This window comes from Papilio machaon, chromosome 25, assembly GCF_912999745.1.
Source record: "Papilio machaon chromosome 25, ilPapMach1.1, whole genome shotgun sequence".
Taxonomy (NCBI): domain Eukaryota; kingdom Metazoa; phylum Arthropoda; class Insecta; order Lepidoptera; family Papilionidae; genus Papilio; species Papilio machaon.
Window position 1 is genome coordinate 3267137 of NC_060010.1, and position 19408 is coordinate 3286544.

General features: G+C 34.0%; 3 protein-coding genes across 3 annotated transcripts; 1 reads left to right on the forward strand and 2 right to left on the reverse strand.

Annotated features, from left to right (window-relative positions):
• The first annotated feature begins 2380 nt into the window (after positions 1–2380).
• LOC106716318 (protein Wnt-4) lies at positions 2381–9434 on the forward strand. Its single transcript, XM_045684121.1, has 8 exons — positions 2381–2385; positions 2690–2837; positions 4450–4570; positions 7169–7326; positions 7459–7566; positions 7775–7921; positions 8340–8467; positions 8909–9434. Exons 1-8 carry the CDS (start codon positions 2381–2383, stop codon positions 9108–9110), a joined length of 1017 nt encoding a protein of 338 aa, XP_045540077.1. The 3' UTR covers positions 9111–9434.
• Positions 9435–11061: 1627 nt separating this feature from the next.
• On the reverse strand, positions 11062–13750 carry LOC106716323 (chitin deacetylase 8). Its single transcript, XM_014509828.2, has 6 exons — positions 13555–13750; positions 12854–13166; positions 12178–12445; positions 11680–11866; positions 11359–11496; positions 11062–11183 (listed from the first exon to the last, which is right to left on the reverse strand). The coding sequence occupies exons 1-6, from the start codon at positions 13723–13725 to the stop codon at positions 11109–11111; spliced, it is 1152 nt and encodes a 383-aa protein (XP_014365314.2). The 5' UTR covers positions 13726–13750; the 3' UTR covers positions 11062–11108.
• A 2089-nt stretch (positions 13751–15839) lies between these two features.
• Positions 15840–19121, reverse strand: LOC106716319 (chitin deacetylase 8). The gene is made up of 6 exons (XM_045684291.1): positions 18929–19121; positions 17980–18292; positions 17530–17797; positions 16852–17038; positions 16226–16363; positions 15840–15937 (listed from the first exon to the last, which is right to left on the reverse strand). Exons 1-6 carry the CDS (start codon positions 19082–19084, stop codon positions 15863–15865), a joined length of 1137 nt encoding a protein of 378 aa, XP_045540247.1. The 5' UTR covers positions 19085–19121; the 3' UTR covers positions 15840–15862.
• Positions 19122–19408: the final 287 nt, after the last annotated feature.

Sequence of the window (19408 nt, forward strand, 5' to 3'; positions counted from 1 at the left end):
AACATCCATCCAAACATTTGCATTTATAATATTAGTAAGAAGTAAGATATATTATTCTACTAAAATTGTAATTATTCAGAAGCTTCAATAGCCTAAATATTAAGTTTAGGGTTTACGAAGTGGGTTCGAATCCGCCATTCGAATGTCTACTATTAAAAGTCCTTTTCAGTTAACATTCAATAAAAATGCATCTGCATAACTAGAATGAACTACATCCAAAAAAAGTGAAAGCAAAATCGATGGTAAAGTTACAATGAACTTTTAACTGCGTACAATCTCGTATGCAGTTAAAAATGAAAGCGAATACGCTTTGATTAATGAGTTCACTATCACAAGTCTAAAGGTTTTTCAAATCATCAAAGTAGTAGTCGAATGGTTTAATAAAAGATGGATTGAGTACATAAATACTTTTCCTTCAATCGGCCTAATTGTACACTCTTTTGTTTTTAATTTATTGAAAAACATTATAAGATTTGAAATAATGTAATATTTCTTGTGACAATTCCAAAAAAAGCTTAAAACTTGTTTAAAAATATCGTTCACGACGAATGCCAGAATTCGAATTCATGATCGCTAGATTGTTAATAATTAATATCCATAAGTATAAGGCTTTTGGCGCAAAAAAATCGTTTTAAGCAATAGAAATAATATTCTTACTAAAATTGTAGTCTACAAAGTTACTAAATATTGAAACCAAACAATATTAAGTTAAAAAAAATAGTATTACTTTAACTTAAAATCATGCAGCTGTGCAAAGTTACGAAGTTTGCGCGATCTGTACACAACAGTTTATTTTTAAGTTATGCATTGAGGGAAATACTTAGTAAATTATTGTTCAACGAAGAAAAGAACATTTCAATGAAGCAGTTTCCGGTTGTTTGATTTCTCAAGTCGGGATAAATACAAAAGAAAATTATTGATTTTTCGGAAAAAAATAATAACTGTTGGTTTCTGAGACCAAAATGTCTGTATAAAACATTTCATTCCTGTCATCATTATCTTTGACAAAACAGAGATTTTGATCTAAAAAATCCACGATATGACCTTCAAGCCCTACCCTAAAATATATTAAACGTGGATGTGATATATGAATTTTGTTGTCTTTTTACTATTTCTCTCTTCTTACAATAAAAATTAAAAATTATATAACATAAATATCTCAAAGAGCACACTACTCGTATATGGGTTAAATGAATTTCACTTTACGTCCACTTTCATGCTTTACTTTTCCACATTCAGGATGTAAGTACTCCATTATATTATATGCTTTAAAAAATAAAAATGAAACATAAAATTGTAGTTAAAATAAAAGTGATCTTAAGACTTGCTTTTGCAGAGAATTCTTAACATTTTGTTTGCAAAATTAAAAATGAAAAAAATGTAAAACTAAAGAGTCGTTTGTTTGTTTTTGTGTAGCTCGATTGCGACTCAAAGTGACCCACATGATGAATTCTCATAATCCTCTAGCAAGCACTCGTCAGACGTGCTTCATAAGAATTACGCTGTAACCCCCATCTGACAACATGGATGACATAAACAAGGACCCCTTCCCCCCATTTAAACAAGTTGAATGCGCTCCCCGCAGCCTCCTCGCACGTGCACCCGGGACGCAACCCTTTACACGTCCTCTCGTGCTTGCAATTAAAACGAAAACCAGAATGAAACGCGAGAAAGGCGAAACGCGCGGGTGCGAAAGGGACACCCTGCCTCATTTACCGGAGCACTTTTTATTTCCACTTGCACTCGACAGAGGTCGTCGGCCAATCAACGTACTCTGTTTCGCCCGCGCGCATTGGCCGGTTTGAATAGAGAGCGGTTTTTGAAAAATAACAAAAGAGGGTAGGTAATAGCGCGTTTTGTTTGCGACGAGTGGCGTTTTTGATTTGAGTGCCGCAGCTCGCGGGGAGCGGACGTCTTCAGAACTTAATTACTTTAGCGGTTTGCATTGTTGGGCTGCCTGAAGAGCGCTTTTGCTAAGTTGGCACTTCATTTCATTTGTCAGATGATGTTTAACATTGTTATTTATTGCACGCAGCCCGTTCCACGGTTCTCGAGTCGAGATATTGCAAAACAAGCAAATTAACTATGTTTATTTCGCTTTAACAATCGTTGTTGCTACATGATGTAGGAACCGCGCAGTTGGCTGCTGTTTGCTCTCGTAGGGTGCGAGTGCGTTGGCAAAGGCTTGATGTCTTACGATGTATATTATAGAAATCTGTTAGCTTTTGCTAATTACTTACGATCGGTACTTGTGTTTCGTACGCTTATATAGATTTCAAAAAGACATACTAATGAAAAATATTATCATAAAGTGTTTAAAAAATATTATAATTTTTCGGATCAAGGAAAACAATTTAATGCCCTTTTGTCATAACTGAACATGAAGTGAATATCCGGTATCAAAAAAATTAAGTCTTTTTAATACATAATACCTCATAAGTTGAGTGCTTGGAGATATCAGATTTAAAATTGAAGACAATGCATTCGAACAAAGCAGGCAAAAAATAAACACATATATGTTTCTTAGTAAATTTATTAGTAAATTGGAAAGCAACTGCTTACTTTACCAACAAGACTATTTTCGATCTATTTTCCATCTAACTTTAATTGTTTCTCTTCTTTAATTTTTAAGATTCTTTTCAGTAGTTCATCGTTCTTTAGCACTGTAAAAATGCATTTTTGTTAACAGGAACCTGGCGGTACCAAGCGCTCCCGCTCAAGCAGGCAACTCTTCGCTGGAAACCTTTACGACGCTGCAGAAGGAGAGCTGTCATAGGCTGGAATATCTCGTTGAGCGACAAAAACAGCTCTGTCTACTCTCTGATAGAGTGTTACAGGTAATAAATAATTTAGTGTTTAATACTTTAATCGGAGATTATTGTGGTCAAGTGCTAGAATATTCCTTATTTTTTTAAGAATCAGTACAATATAGTGTATAAAAGACTAGTAAACCCAACAAATACTTATGAAATTGGTCAAGATGTTGGAGCTAGTGGAAATTATAATGAAGTTAAATTAGTCGAATAGTAATATTTTTTTATATAACCTAGTTCACACAGGTGACTAAAACTATTATAAGAGTAATCACAGAACCATATAGTATTCATTTTTTTTTAATAATTATAATTTTATGAAGTAAATGAAATTGTACAATTTACTGACGAAACTTCCTTGCCGTACTTAATTATTCGTTATAAATCTCAGTACTTGATGTTGTTGTAAAACAGATTCCTAACGATGAACATAATTATAGATAAAGTTTAAGATACGCTTTAGAAAGGCTTATTACAAATTTAATTAAATTAAGTTACACTGTAAAAAAATACTGTTAGACACTGTTTAGTTAAACACGTTTTTTAACCGTTTTATTACCGCTGATTAATATTATTAACATCAACATGTTTATGTGTTTAACCATAGATATGTACTCAGTAACCATGATTTGTCCATAATCCGCGCTGGGCTCAAGAGTCACGGTATAAAAGGGAAGGTTGACGTGTGTTTAAGGTAAAATATATTTGAAACACTGTATAAGTGTTTTATACTAAGGCCCATAGAGTTTTATTTAGGATATGATGTCATATTAATAATTGAGAATATATAAGTTGTTTTGTACTTTTAGTAGATAAATATTTGGCCATTTATGTAGTATAGGTATGGAGAAATATAAATATTTCAAATGTCTTAGTTACGTAGAATATTATGTGCACATAAAAATTATTTACGATACATAAATAATAAGCTTTTGTTATTGCTATTTTATGATAATAAAGCCTATTTACCACGTTTTTATAAGTGGCAGCTATAATGTGTCATGTATTGTTCCGTTATGCGGGTTACATTTTACTTTACTTGTTGTTGAATATATATCATTTTCCTTTTAATTATCGCCTTACATTATTCGAAAATATTATCGAGTAATTTTATAATATGATCCGTAAAGTTCAGTTCAAATACGATTACTTTACCGTTAGTTTTTGATACTAAAATCTCTGTATAAAACATATCGTCATCCCTGTCATTATCTTATACAAAACAGAGATAACAATATTTTTAAACGGAGATTTTGGTCTCAGAAACCCATGGTTAGTCTTTTGTTTTGTCCTAATTTTTTTTGTTGAAACCTTGACTAAATCTTATAGATATAATCGTGTATGTAAGCTCTGGTGACACAGCCTGAACAAATTAATCGATTTTAATACATAGCGTTAGCGATTGAGTCTCATAGCGATTTTGAAAGTCAAAGAGCGAGTCTGGCAGCTCAGTGTTTAAGTGCAGCAATACAGGTCCCACAAAAGTTGTGTGTGAAGTCAACCAACTCGTACTGGGCTAGAGTGGTTGACTAAGGCCTAGTTCCTAATATAGGGTATACTCGATCACCTCATTGGGGTGTATGATGTGACGACATTACTTATTTTTTTTAAATAAATTATGATGTGGTGGTTACAGGTGCTGCAGACGGGCGCGGGGCAAGCGGTAGAGGAATGTCAGCATCAGTTCCGCCACAGCCGGTGGAATTGTAGTACCGTTGCTAATTCCACTGATATCTTTGGAGGAGTACTTAAATTTAGTAAGTTCTTTAACCTTGTACTTTTTTTCATTGTTCCTATCAGCTGTTTTAATTAAAATAACTCCCTTATTTCATATATTTATCTATTGTCACAAAATCAATACTTTCTTAGGTCTTACTTTACCTTTGTAACTACATTCAAGCCCAATATTTTCGTGTTTTTCTACATTTTAGCAAGTTTTTGTTAGGTTGTAGGTGATGTAGGTGATCTTCTACATATTTCCAAAAACACTCCACAGTTACACATTCAAGGTCATAAATATCGGGAGACGAATTGTGGTGTGATTTCTGTTTTTTTTTTCGAACTTAAATTAACTTCATTATAACTTAATGTAAGCGTACAGAATTAACCGTGGATTTCTGAGACCAAAATCTCAATTTAAAACATATTGTTATCTCTGATTTGTCAAAGATAATAACAGGAGTGACGATATGTTTTATACAGAGATTTTGTTATCAAAAACCCACGGTAAATGTTCTAATAATAGAAGTAAAAAATATAGTTATATAGTTATTGTAATGCACTTCTGTGTTCTGAGCATATGTTCTTTGATGTGGATGTTACTCAGCAATGGAATCAGTCGTCACTCCATACTTGTGTTTATGTTACAATCTGAGGGCATGACAAGCAACGCTACCACAGAACTACAAATATAATTGACCTGGCATTGAGAAACATACACTCCTAAGAGGCAATATTCTTTGAAAGTTACATATAGTATCTTGTCGTATTTATTTCATTGTTTTTTTATAATCGTATTTTACACAAATAGTGAGATTTTTGCAGCTCCTTAATTTTGTAAGAGCAATGTAAGATACCACGTGATAATATTTTGATTCTTTTGATATCATTACGTTGAAATAAAAGTTTAAATCTATCCCGTTGTCTCAAAATGTATTCAACATAAACATTGCACTAAAAATATTTCTGTACCATGATTACCTTAATCTTATTAAATATAACGTTTATCAAAGCGTAAACTTGCAGTTAAAAGAGGTCTTTAAGTACTTAGGAAGATTCCTGTGACGACAAAATATCTTGAATATGTTCTTCGCTTCTCTTGACCACACAAGCTAAAGTACGTCGTAAAATAATAATTAGATTTTCAATTACCTGCAACCACATGATACGCAGTAGCCTTAACTTTTTAATTTAATTTTGAAAGCTGAGGTGGTTTCCAGTCAAGACTATGGTCATAATATATTTACTTTAAATCTTCAACTAGCTTGATCAATTTGTAAGCAAAGTTTTATCCTACTTGAAGGACTAGTTTTTAGTCGGTTAAATACTTTGCTACTTCAGTTTAGAGGCATCCTTGGTAGAATTTTAAATAATAGCTTGTAAATCGTTTTTAAAATACTTTGAAATAACTTCAAATTTATTGGATAATTAGCGCCTGCGACTTCTTCAGCGAAGAAATAATGTTGCCCCATATATGCCCTTATACATCAGATACCTTCCAGTCAAAAATCCGTCAAAATTGGTTCAACTGATCCAGAGATTACAAGGAACAAACTCAACCTTGCAGACAGACACACATTTGACAAAATTATTTTTTCTCATCAGCAACGGAAAAACATATTGTGTTCGGAATATGACTTTCATTTCTAACATTTTATCTTACATTCCAGGATATAAATTAAATGTTGGCGTTTACATTTTCAAATCGACGTTGACTTTATTCTTTTTTTTTTAAATTACAGGTAACATGAAACGGATATTAAATCAAAAGATACTTTATACCAGCCGATTATAAGACTAAAGCGATTTTGATTCAGTCGATAGAGTGAATTTCCGCGAACGAATGTTTATCTAAAATTTGGATATCTTCCATGCATTTCGTATCTTGTTTCAATAAATTGTTTATTACTGTGCATCCTATATATAATTTATGTTTAATATCTTCATGCCAGGTCCATTTCTAGACGTTTTCAAGGAATTTCTTCTGTTCATGTATTTTGTTTATTTTCGAATGTCGATTACTGAGATCACGTGTGGACTTGTCGACGGAGCGGTTCAGTTTGTTTAAAGTATGCCACTAATAAAATAACCATTGTAACGTGACCTCTTATAGCTGATATGAAAAGAGGTTCGTAAAGAAATGCCGAGGTCAATGTCACTGGTTTACTGTATTAACAACGGTCGCTGAACTTACTCTACGTTTGTCTAAGATCCAAGATCCTGATGGTATTCAAAGTTCAAGTTTGTTATCCATAGAATTGATTTGTTCGGAATAACAGTGTAATTATATAAAATGTTATACTTTAGTTTTATAGTCACTGCTCTTGCTCGTTTTAAGAATTGAAAATTTATCTTATTGTAATGGCATGTAATGAAGTAGTAAGTGAAGATCATTTCAGTTTAAAGGTTCTAGAGGAATTTGAAAGTTAATCAAGCTATACGCTCTAAAAAGTAGTCCAGTATGAGAGAGGTTTCGGATTCAATTCAATTTGTTGTTTACGGCTCTCCTTTTGTAGATAGGGCCAGAGTCAATTGTATTTAGTCTTATATTTGTTTGGGAGACTCTGCGATGGTTCTCTTCTATTTTCTAAAGTCCCGCATCGTTATAAATAAATGTTCTTTATGTTCTTTTCTAGAATCTCGTGAGTCAGCATTCGTACATGCTCTCTCATCAGCGGCGCTGGCTCATGCGGTGGCGCGTGCCTGCAGCCGTGGCGAACTTAACGAGTGCTCGTGTGATGCTAGGGTTAGGAAGAGGACGCCCCGGCACTGGCAATGGGGAGGCTGTTCTGAGGTGAGATGAACATTTTGTATTCAATTTTCGAAGTTAATTATAAAAAATCAAATCAGGTAATTTCGATTCCGAAATCTTCGTAGACCAACAACATTAAGATATGCATATTTTAAAATTACGTTAACTTTTCAGGATATAAGATACGGTGAGATGTTCAGCCGAGACTTCGTCGACGCCAAAGAAGATAAAGATACTGACGTGGGTCTCATGAATCTCCACAACAATGAAGCGGGACGAAGGGTAAATTTAATACCTTAATCAGCAATTTTTTTCAAGTTGTGGATCGTCTGCAGAAGAGTCGCAAATCCGCGAAAAATTCTATGACCTTGTTTTTTCGTTACTTTTTTCCTCCTCCATGAGTATTCTAAAGGGGTTGTTTAATTTTTCGTGCTAAAGGGTTTGAGTCTAGTCTAGAAATAACTAATTTATTATATTTGTTGTATTCTAGGCGGTGCGCAGTCGCATGCAGCGCGTGTGCAAGTGTCACGGCATGTCGGGCTCGTGCTCGGTGCGAGTTTGTTGGCGACGTCTGCCGCAGCTGCGACTGGTCGGCGACGCGCTTGCGACGCGTTACGAGGGCGCATCACATGTCAAGGTCATTTCTACAGTACGTGGATACAGGGAGTTTTATTTGATGAAGATAGAAATTGCACTTATTGCGTAGGACACTGAAAGAGTCTTTAAGAGTTGATTGCTCGTACTATATCTACACATAGAGGTTCCCTTAGCAATCACTTAATAGCAGTGCGGTATTTAGTCACTAAAGAAAACTGATCCATAGTAGTAGAACACGAATCTGATAGACTAGTTTCCATAGTTGTAAATAAAAGCCCTCATGACCTAGTAGTAGACACTCAAATTATTAAAATATAAGTGTTAAATATTAATGACACTTGAAGACATAGTCTGCACTAGTCACATTAGAAAAAGAAAAAAATGTATTATGTTAAGACATGCGGAAAGTATAGTTGATTATATACGTAGTAATATTGTAAATGTTCATTCAATTGAAGGTGGTGGAGCGAAAACGTGGTAAGAACATTCGGAAGCTGAGACCATTACACGCGGATATGAAGAAACCAAACAAAACTGATTTGGTCTATCTCGAAGAATCTCCTGACTACTGCGAACCTAACGATGAGTAAGTATGACGTAATGAATACAGTTACGTTCGCTTGGTCCGGTTCATTTGCTGTAGTGGGATATGTGGGATGGAATTAAGAAGCAAAACCCAAACACAGAAATGCTAACAAAGACTTGACTTGAAGCAATGATACATTGGTGACTTTTCTTGTCGTCTGCTCTAAATTATTTCAGGCAATTGCAAATGTTAAGTTATGTGTTGCAGCTTAGATGTCTTCTACGACAGCTAAATTTTTACTGCCTTGGCCTCCAACGATAATAGTTTCTAATTGTCTCTATCCTGCGCCATCTCTACCCAATTCTGATCTCGAAGTTTAATTAGGTCCTTTTCCTATTTATTCAGCAATACTTGGGGCTGTCAACATTAATTGACCACATCTATTTCCTTTGACACTGTTCTGTGTGTTGATTAAACATTTCGTTTTCATTTCTTTCACAGATTAGGTATCCTCGGTACTCGAGGTCGGACTTGCAACAGAACATCAGCAGGTCTCGACGGCTGCCGCCTGCTGTGTTGCGGCCGCGGCTACCAGACCCGAGTGCGCGACCACGAGGAGAAGTGCCGCTGCCGGTTCGTGTGGTGCTGTCGAGTACATTGCGAGATTTGTCGGTACAAACGAGATCATCATGTCTGCAACTAGAACTTGCCCGTCAATGTATAACGTTGTTTTACTAGAGTCGTGTTTTATACCAGTTCCGTGGTACACCTGAATCTCGACAAATCAAGACTAATATAATTTAATCAATGCGTTAGGAAGCTCTACTTAAACTTCGACTCTTTAGCAAACTTTTAATATTAATCTTTTGTACATACATATACGTATGCATAAGGTTTGTGTAAATTTGATCAAATATTTGAGGCTACGTAGTATGTTGTATTCGACCTTTAGAAAAACTCCTAGACATTTATGGCTTTAATCGTTAGTTAGTTTCTTCTTAGATCTCTTCTATAGATTCTTTGCAGTCAATCAATATTTGCAAAGTAAATTGAACATTTGCTAGATCTGAATTTTTAATGTCCATGCCTTTCTCACCTAGAGAACTAAAACAAAGTTTAATATAAACCATTTTTATCACTTTCTGTGAAATAAGATCATTATAATTCAAGCCCAAAAATTTTAGCTTTATTTTCTTTAACAATTTGAAACTGATTTCGGAGTTTTCGTTATTTTTTTTTAAGATTACATTTGAATTTATTATATTTAGTGAAGATGGTTACCTCTTCATTGGCACTTAACGCAGCGAATGGACTGATTATTTTTAAATTATACGAACCAATTTCTTTTTTTATATTCTTTGATGTTAAGCTTTAAAATTATTTACAGTATTATATTAACTTATTTTAATTTCCGTGTACAAAGCTGTAAATATTAAATAATTTTGTTAATATTAGAATTAAGTTATTTTAATAAAAATATTCCCCAAAATTTCAAACATAAGTTATCGGATAATAGAAATGTTTTTTGAACAGTTGTAAATAAAAGCTTGATTTTTGTACTTAATAGAATTTATTTTATTCTACCTCAGAAGCGATATTGTTTCGATTGTTTTCTATGTACATGTACATAATGTACAAGTACACGGTGTACACGAATATGTACACGATGTTAACTAAATGCTTCTTTAATTTAAAAATTGTTTTGTATTTTGATATATTTTGTACATAATGTATTACATAAATGCTTACATTAGTAACTTATTGTATTAGATTGTGATAGATTTTACCCATTTTATAAACAATATCTTAACCCAATGATAAATTGTAGTTCGTGACTCAAATTTTCCAAATCTTTAGAGATAAGTTCTATGTTTCTGTCTGTAAATACTCTCATAGTTATTAATTCAACTGTTGCATTTAGGGCCGTTTAATAGGTCACTAAGGGTCTTCCCCGCATACACTTGTTTCAGTACTTGTTTGACTTTAAGTGCAGGAATTAATCTACGCTAAGGCAGACCTTTTGCGCCCTTTAAAAGTGCGACAGTAAATCTATTATTTTTAGGCCTCATAAATCTTGCCATGTTTAAATTTTTGCAATCGTTAAATTAATTGGAATTCAAATGTTTGTAATAGCAGATAAGAAATTAAATAACTTTGACTCAAACGTTTTGGATTAAAACTTTTTCTAATCTTCTGTATAAGTTGTCCGAAAATGACGTATATAACGTAAGATTATCTATTCCTTTGTGGAAACTATGACCATTTAAAACTACATTGTATCATAAATTTTGGCCTGAAATTGTTTTTTTAAGTTCATTACAGTAATCTATTAAAGATTTTTCGTTTTTTTTTTAATACTATCTTCAAAAACATTTAGTAACCAAAGCAACTTTTGCTTTTGTAAGTTGTCTTTCTTTGTATTCAGAATTTCACAACATCCTGTATATTGTAAAAGATAATTTGAATTATAACATCAGCATAACGTTAGAGTCAAAGAAAAGACTTTTAGGGGATAATTCTTTGAATATGAAATAGTTACTATTCGATGTACATTAAATAAACATGTGTTAGAAAGAATTCAATGTTTTATTTATTACGGTCACAAAAGTATTCAAAACTATTTTGTCTCATTATAAATAAAAATAACACAAGAAATTTTAATTGAATTCATGTATTACTAAAATTTAATGAAAGTGTTAAATTATTCTCCAAGAGGATTTTCCAACCAGGGGTAAACTCTTGGGCAGATGTTGCAAATCTGCATCCAGTAACTCATCTGAAACAAAAAAAAAAAATTGTGAAAAGTCATACTTTGCTTCATAATTCTTTTTTAATATCTACAAAAGTAGGATCTTTTGACAGAGAACACTCATAGTAAGTTAAACATCAGCTAATTTTTCTACTACACATTAATAAGACATTGCTTTTCTTGTATTGTTTTGTTGACTTACCTCAGTATGTGTGGAGGTGAGAGGTCCGCAGCTGGTGCGACGGCAGCTCGTAGACACGAAACTCTTGCATTCTTTCTTCACATACTCGTTCACTGGCACCGGGTTCTCAACCCAGTCGATCACTTCACCCGCGCTTACCTGAAATATGAAAAATATTATATAACAGTAATATGGCGTGGTTTTTCTATTTCTGGTTTTTAGGTTATGTATATCTGATCGATCCTAAATTCCACTTGCTTTTAATTTTATTATCAATAATTTATTCACAAATTATCAATTATTTATTTCGTTGACGTAATGAAAAAAAAAAAAAAATCTCACCATGAAAGCGTCATTAAGACTGTTCACTAGATCTAAAAATCGAACCAAAGCCCTCTTGACACCGGGATAGGCGGAGATGTACCACTCGTGAATGTAGAAGCCGAAGGGAGCGCGGTTGCCGAGGTAATGTCTCTCGAAGTTAGTAAGGATGAACTTAAACCACGCTTCTTCATCATGATGAGGCGGTCTAGAATATTCATTTAATACCATATTTTTTTTTTGGTATATGTACACTATTTTCATATGAATTTATGGGGAACTCCTAATATTTTTTAAATTTAAAAATTTGATTTAGAATATTAGAGGAAAGAGAAGATCATGAGAAAATTGTTACTTAATAATAGAAATGCGGTGACGCATTGGTGAACTTAATTCTAAAAGAGTTCTCTTACCGCTGACCATACCATAAAGAGAGGATGTTTAGTGGATATATCAGAAATCAATTGCTAATAAAAGAACTTACGTTATGCTAGTTTAAAAAGAAGAACTTTTACTTACACAAACACACAAGCATCAACCATAGAACAAGGGAATCCATTGAGATCTCTCCAGCTTATCATCGGGAGCACCCAAACGCCGGGCACTGACGCAGTCGGGCAAGGAGGAACGATGCAGTCTTGTGTTGAAGCGTAGTCCAATGTGTACGGCCACAAGCCAGGGTCTGTGAAGCTGGTGGTTGGCCACGTGGAGTCATATCGGAGACCTGTCGCTGCCATGACTTGGAAACTAGCATTTCCAGTCATTTGAAGGAAGGGAATTCTAATTCCTGAAAAGTACATTATGTTTAGCAAAATCATAACATACGTACCTTAACTGTTTCCTTCGCTACCTGTAATACTTGGCTATCAAAATCCGTGAACTTATAATTATTTTTGTGATTTTCAAAATTTTTGTTGCCGTCTTTTCTTTATAAATTGAATTAAAATCGAATTCATAATCTATAAGTACGATTCCACTAAAATAGTGTGCAATGCATTTGCTTAAAAATATTTAGTGCAAAACTCAAGCAGTGCAGGTACTAAGTTGATATCGCATTTGTCTTCTCCACTAGAAAGGCTGCGCGAATCTTTTGTAATTGTACAGTTCAGCACACTGGTGGAATCGCAATCTTAAAGTTATCAAAAATATAACGAGAGTCCTAAATATTAAAAAACTTACAACTACACTTCCATACCTTGTATGGCATCTGAGGGAATGTTAGCGAAGTGTGACATTTGACGTTTCTGGTCTCCGAATTCTTTCATCATGTTTTCGTAGGTTGCTTCTGCCCAGTACGACTGAGGAGTTTGATGAGAGATAGAGTGTAGAGCGATCTCAAAACCTTGGTTATAGAGCTCATTGACAAGCTGGTAGTCAGTGTACTCGTGGTTAACGAAGAAAGTGGCACTCGCGGGGCAGTTGTTCTTGTTAGTGCGTTGGTAGAGAATTTCACGGTAGGTCTCAATATTGCGAATGTTGACACCATCGTCGAAAGTGAGCGTAATGAACTGTAAAGAGATGCACAGATTTTGTGGAGACAGAGAGAAAGAAGTTATAATCGATTATGTTATGTTACGTACAAAAAATAATCTAAATTCTAATAACTTTAAATTTTTTAATTCGAGCCGAATTAATGTTGTTATTGGTTGATATTTTTCATCACCTTTTTGCCATCGTGCATCAACCGTCTGGTAAGAGGTCACTACATTCGTCTTATGTTTTTAATTACTTTACAATCATTATTTTATTTTTATTTTTTCTAAACGATTTATTTTCTGAAAACAGGAGGCGTTACATGCTGAAAGTGGGAAACTGCTTACTGCAGAAAGCATTTAGAAAAACTTTTGCCCAGTATTGGACTGATACAGGCTGCTGATGATGATATTTATTTTTTACCTGTGGAGTGTCTCTTGGTGCAAGCTCTCCAGGAATGTCGGTGGACGAGCACCTGCATTTCGGCAGTTTGCAAAGTTCCTTGTTACATTCTTCAGCTAATGGCGCCTCGGGTTCCTCAGCAACCGCTAAACCTATTAACACACTTAATAAAATAAACGTCACCGTCTTCATGTTTTCGGCGCTTTTATAAAGACAAGTAAATTGAAACTTGATGTCTATTTTATATACTTACTAATATTATCAACTATTTGATTTCTATCATCAATGATCACAGATTTTAATTGTAAAGATAAAAATAATCTGATAAAAGTACCGGCTCTTTGTGTAATTGTTTCGTTTTTCGCGGGTTTCCTTTAATTTAGTATCAAATATGATCCTTGATTAACAGTTAAACATATTTTTAGAACGAGATAGCGTATTAATTCGTTAAAAATTGTTGATAAAGTTTAGGTTTTCCTAAAATTTAAAGCCACACCTTAAGGAAGTTGGAAATTAAAATTAGGCCAAAAGTCTCTGGCCTTGCCATTGTCACTTGGTCTCACATCAAGTCATGAGTTGCCGTAGCTATCATCATCATCAGCTCACTATACGTCCCCACCGAGGGGCTCGGAGCCTACCCCAAGTTAGGGGTGACTAGGCCATAGTCAACCACGCTGGCCAAGTGTGGGTTGGTTGACTTCACACATATCATTGAATTTCTTCTCAGATATGTGCAGGTAGCATCACGATGTTTTCCTTCACCGTAAGAACATGTACATATGTAAATCGAAAATCGAAAAACACATTGGTAACAAGGGTTGAAAACACACGCCGTAGCTATGCGTATGCCGTATGAGGGGAATTTTTATCGCCCCTGGGTCGTGCATAAGGTCAGTGTAGAGCACTGGTGTGTTTCTTTGGATAACCCGGGACTCTCTTCAATTGCACTAGGGGATGGACACCAAGAGGGGTTTTAGTAAGTTATGTCGCACATAACCCTGTTTTGCTTCAGAAGGCTTGGTATCTTTTGACGATTTCACCTGCCAAAAAAAGTTAAAGTTAGCGAATACGCCGCCTCAATACTAAAGAAATTACGGCGGGCTGAGCAAATACTGCAAAGAGCCAATGCAATGGCCTCAAGGAGCTAAAAATCACAGCGAGCTAGAAGGAAAAGCATGACTTCTGAGACCACCCCTCCGAAGTAACCTGAAGGTAGTCCCGGTAGCGGTACCAAAAAAGTAATAGAGAGCGTTATTATAGTCGAAAACAGGACCCGCCAAAAATAAGATCTAGCACCGACATAAAGGTAGTGTGTAAACTTAAATAAGCCCCATATTTATTTTTGTAGGAAAGAGCTAATATAGAACACAGAGTATTAGTAAACAAGTTTTTACGCACTATTTTTATCTGTAATTACTTTTAGTTAGAACAACAATAAACGATTAGCGGCCATCTCTATCAATCATTAGCTATTATATTACATTTTAATTCTACAAATAAAATCAATTACTGAACAGTTTCTAATATCGGATGTTCTATGATTATCAAATAGTTTCTTATCGATTGCTATAAATCAAATTTCCGACAATAATTAATTCTAATTCCTCATTAAGTAATTATTTTACAGTTTATGCAGTGTTTCCCAAAGTGGGCGATAAGGGGCCCAAAAAAATGGGGGGCATTGAAATTAATTAAAGTAATGAAATTGTGATTTTTAAGTTTTAGGGCTGAATAGAAATTAGGGGGCGCTGAAATATAATTGATTTTCAAAGGGGCGGTGAAAGAAATAAGTTTGACAATCACTGGTTTATAGAATAGAACTGACCGAATGAGATTGTAATTTGTAGAAATGCAACAGATAGTTGACGGGTTTACTTGACTTCCATTAGTGCGTACTAATAATTGAGATTGAACATCTAGAGAAAATATTAGCTATAGTAGAATTTTTAAGATTAAGTTATAATAAGGTAAGACTTTAGAAAATAGTATCGGTCCTTATTAATTCATTCAAGTTCTTAAAACAAAAAGAACAATATTTGAAATTTTCATAAATAAAATATACCACACCAAATATAACAAAAGCCTAGAGTTTAATTGGAACGGTAAGGAGTGTTAGTAAATTGCAAATAATCAGCATTATGTTTTTATATAAAAAAAAAAAGCAGGATATTTTGAAGTTTGATAATATTAATTTTAGGGTAAAAGAAACATTAAAGACAATATAAATATTAACATAACTTTATTTGTTTTTGTGTATACAAAATAATGGTAATAAAATCAATAAAATACTTTCTTTAAAAGCATTTTCGAACATTTGTTTACAATAAATTTATCTTCCAAGAGGGTTTCCAAGCCAGGGGTACACTCGAGGGCAGGTGTTGCAAACTTGCATCCAGTAATCCAACTGAAAACATATTAAGTTAATAAAAAAATTCTTAGTAACTAAGTTGATGAGAAAAAAAAAGTACAGCACAAACCCTGTACCTTCATTGAAGAGTTGTGAGATAGGGAAAAAAGGATACATCGTTTTTTTACGTCCCACGTCAAATATTGTTTTCCTTTATACCACTTTTTTACAAATAACCATACTATACCAACTTCTCGAGGACCTATCCACTTCTTATAAAAGTAAGAGGGAGTTTGTTAAGGATAAGAGTACATTTATTTTGTCTTCATTATAGTTATGAATTACCCCATTGTGTTCGGATCTGAGTGGTCCACAGCTAGTCGCACGGCAAGGAGTCGATGAGAAACGTCTACAAGGTCTTCTGATGTATTCCGAAACCGGTATCGGATTTTGAACCCATTCAATTATTTGGTTGGCGTTTACCTGATAAATATAATAGTATCTGTATTATTCCAAATTTAAGACAATTTGTACATAATTTAAAATCATAACATTCAATTTATTTCTTGCAATTCATATCATCAAAAAGACTGCTCTATTTATAATGGACAGTTGAAGTAGAAGTCGCCAACGACCCCGTCCACACGGAATAAAAAAAACATAATTAGTAGCCTATGTGTTCTTCTAAGCTATGTTGTACATCTATGCCATATTTCAGCGAGATCCATGCAGCCGTTCTAGAGATACCTTCTAAAAAACATTAATCTAACTTTAAAACAAAAACTTTTGCATTTTATAATAGTAGTAAGATAAGGTAAATTGCTTTTGGTTCATTGAAAGACTTAGCGTAAATCGTAGGTAATTTGTCTAAGCCTTTTCCCATTGAAGTTGGTTATTCAATTCTTCAGTCTCTGCTTCAAAAACATCGTTACATTTTAAAAATCAAACTCGGAAATATTTCTCAATCTTACCATGAATGCATCATTCAAATTGTTGACGTAGTTCATAAATCTAACGAGAGCTGCTTTAACGGCAGGGTTAACAGCCAGGTACCATTCGTGAATGTAGAAGCCAAAAGGCGCTCGGTTACCGTGGTAGTGCCTCTCAAAATTGGTAAGGATGAAGTTGTACCAAGCATTCTCATCATCTAGGGGTGGTCTGTAATAAAAATTAATAATCTTCATTGTATCTTACTAAACGAATTACGATGATAATCGTTATAATAGAAAAACGATGAATAAAAACCACAACTATTTCAGCAGTGAATGTTGCAAAGAGTTGCTGCAATAGATATATTTTTAAAGTGACACGTGGAGAACTATAAAAATACGGTCAAGTGATCAGTTGACATTATAGTCTAAACTACAAAGGATTTGAGGTGAATATAAACTATTTGACTGCATGGTGGAGGACCAAAAATCAATAGCCATGAACTAGTAGGTGATGATGTCCTAAATTGTTGGTATTTCTTAAAAATACTATAACTATAACTAAATTTCCACACTGAAAACATCAGTCAATATGGAAAGATCCCACGTGCTTCTTTTCGAAGATGTCAAAGTGAAGCAACTCCATCTACTGAATATCCTTAGTTAACAAGTATCAATATAGTATCAAGGTTTATCCGTTAAAAATAAAATAAATCTTACGTGAAGTAACAGCTGTCTGCCATCGAGCAAGGAGAACCATTTAAATCAGACCAGCTAATCATTGGTATGACCCATGGTCCTGGAATGGACGCAGATGGGCATGGCGGTACAATACAGTCGTGAATTGAAGCATAGTCAAGGGTATAAGGCCAAAGTCCTGGGTTAACGTGGCTAACAGTCGGCCAGGAGTTATCATACACAAGACCAGAATCTGCCATCATTTGGAAGCTTGCATTACCATTCATTTGCAGGAAGGGAAGACGAACACCTAAAATTAACAAATCAAATACTTTTATATGTAAATGAGAGGAAGGAAAATTCGTTTTACGATTTTGCATTAAAATTTATAGTCCAAGCGTTCAAAGAAAAAGAATTGTCGATAGAGATGCAACAAAAAAAAACAAAACAAAGTTTACTTTACTGTATGAAAATAAAAATAAGGTTGTTAACCTCTGATTTCTTGATCCGGTATCAATGCGAAATGCGACATCAGACTCTTTTGGTCTGCAAACTCCTTCACTAAGACATCGTAGTCGGCTTCCGCCCAATACGTTTGCGGAGTTTGATGTGTCATCGAATGAAGGGACACCTCATAACCACGGTTGTACAATTCATTGACAAGAACATAGTTGGTGTACTCATGGCTGACGTAGAATGTAGCACCAGCGGGACAGCCATTAGAATTACTACGGCCGTATAGAACTTCCCGGTATGTTTCTATATTGATAACATTTACTGCATCGTCAAATGTTACAGACACGAACTGAAAAAAAAAAAACACATTCATTAAACAAACATGAACCACGATCTCAACTCATATTTAGTGGTGAAGTGGTTAAAAGATAGTAATGGTTAACTAGTAAGTGTTCAATCATCCTACTATCGAAAACACCAACGTCAAGAAGTGTCGCCTAATTAAAAATAATTTCTTCTCTTGATGGTGGAATCAAAGATAAATTTATTAGTTGTTCAATTGTTATCGATGAAAAAGATATCCATCTATTAATTGTTAAGAACTTATAATTAAGATAAGGTACGATTTGTTTTTGATTTTCATAGAATGATAAGATTTATAAATGCAAAAGTTATGTATCCGTAATTAAATGATTCGTAATACGAGTATCTATGAATCATTACAGTATTCAATAATAAATGCAATTAAACTATGTGGTGTTCAAAATTATACCAAATGAGAATAAATAAAGGGATCATAAATTAAATAATTATTTTAGTTAAATATAAAATTTTCTTTTTAAGAGAAACCATGACCGAATCAAACCGGACAGAATCATCAAAGAAAAAATGAGACAGGCATAAGTGTTGTAAACAAAAAGTTTTAATCTTGGAATAATAACATTGCAAATACAGTTGAGTAAAAATATTTGAATACATTCCATACCTGAGGAACATCTCTAGGTGCTAATCCTCCTGGTATATTAGTAGAAGAGCATCTACATCTTGGCAATAGACATTTAGTTTCATCACACTCTTCGGCTAATGGCAATTCAGCTGCAAAGGCCACCACAAACAAAGACAATAGTAAAATTAAACGCATGTTTTCTTATCAACTACGAATTTTTATATAGCATAGGTTGTCTTTAGCTTCAATATTTATAGGGACTGTTTATCAGATATGTACCGCTTTTAGTCAAATGTTTTCTACATGTGATTACGGATGACACGTTATTTTATCGCAATACCTAGATGTAAGGTTTATTTTTTTGACTGACGTGTCAACAGTGGTGTGTCACATTCGTAAGTATGATTTCAAATGTATTGGTAGCATCAAAAATCTCTTAACTTTATCTTACTTAACTATAATAATGAAGTAAACAAAGTCTGTACAAATTCATTGAATAAATTCTTAATCGGTTTTTGT

Coding starts and splice junctions, on each gene's coding strand:
- LOC106716318 (XM_045684121.1), top strand. Junction 7,922..8,339: donor AGGGCGCATCACATGTCAAG/GTCATTTCTACA, acceptor ATTCAATTGAAG/GTGGTGGAGCGAAAACGTGG. Junction 8,468..8,908: donor TACTGCGAACCTAACGATGA/GTAAGTATGACG, acceptor TTTCTTTCACAG/ATTAGGTATCCTCGGTACTC.
- LOC106716323 (XM_014509828.2), bottom strand. CDS start 13,725: ATGAAGACGGTGACGTTTATTTTATTAAGTGTGTTAATAGGTTTAGCG. Junction 12,446..12,853: donor TCCCTCAGATGCCATACAAG/GTATGGAAGTGT, acceptor TGTACTTTTCAG/GAATTAGAATTCCCTTCCTT. Junction 11,184..11,358: donor TCACCTCCACACATACTGAG/GTAAGTCAACAA, acceptor TTTTTGTTTCAG/ATGAGTTACTGGATGCAGAT.
- LOC106716319 (XM_045684291.1), bottom strand. CDS start 19,084: ATGCGTTTAATTTTACTATTGTCTTTGTTTGTGGTGGCCTTTGCAGCT. Junction 17,798..17,979: donor ACCGGATCAAGAAATCAGAG/GTTAACAACCTT, acceptor TGTTAATTTTAG/GTGTTCGTCTTCCCTTCCTG. Junction 16,364..16,851: donor ATTTGAATGATGCATTCATG/GTAAGATTGAGA, acceptor TATATTTATCAG/GTAAACGCCAACCAAATAAT.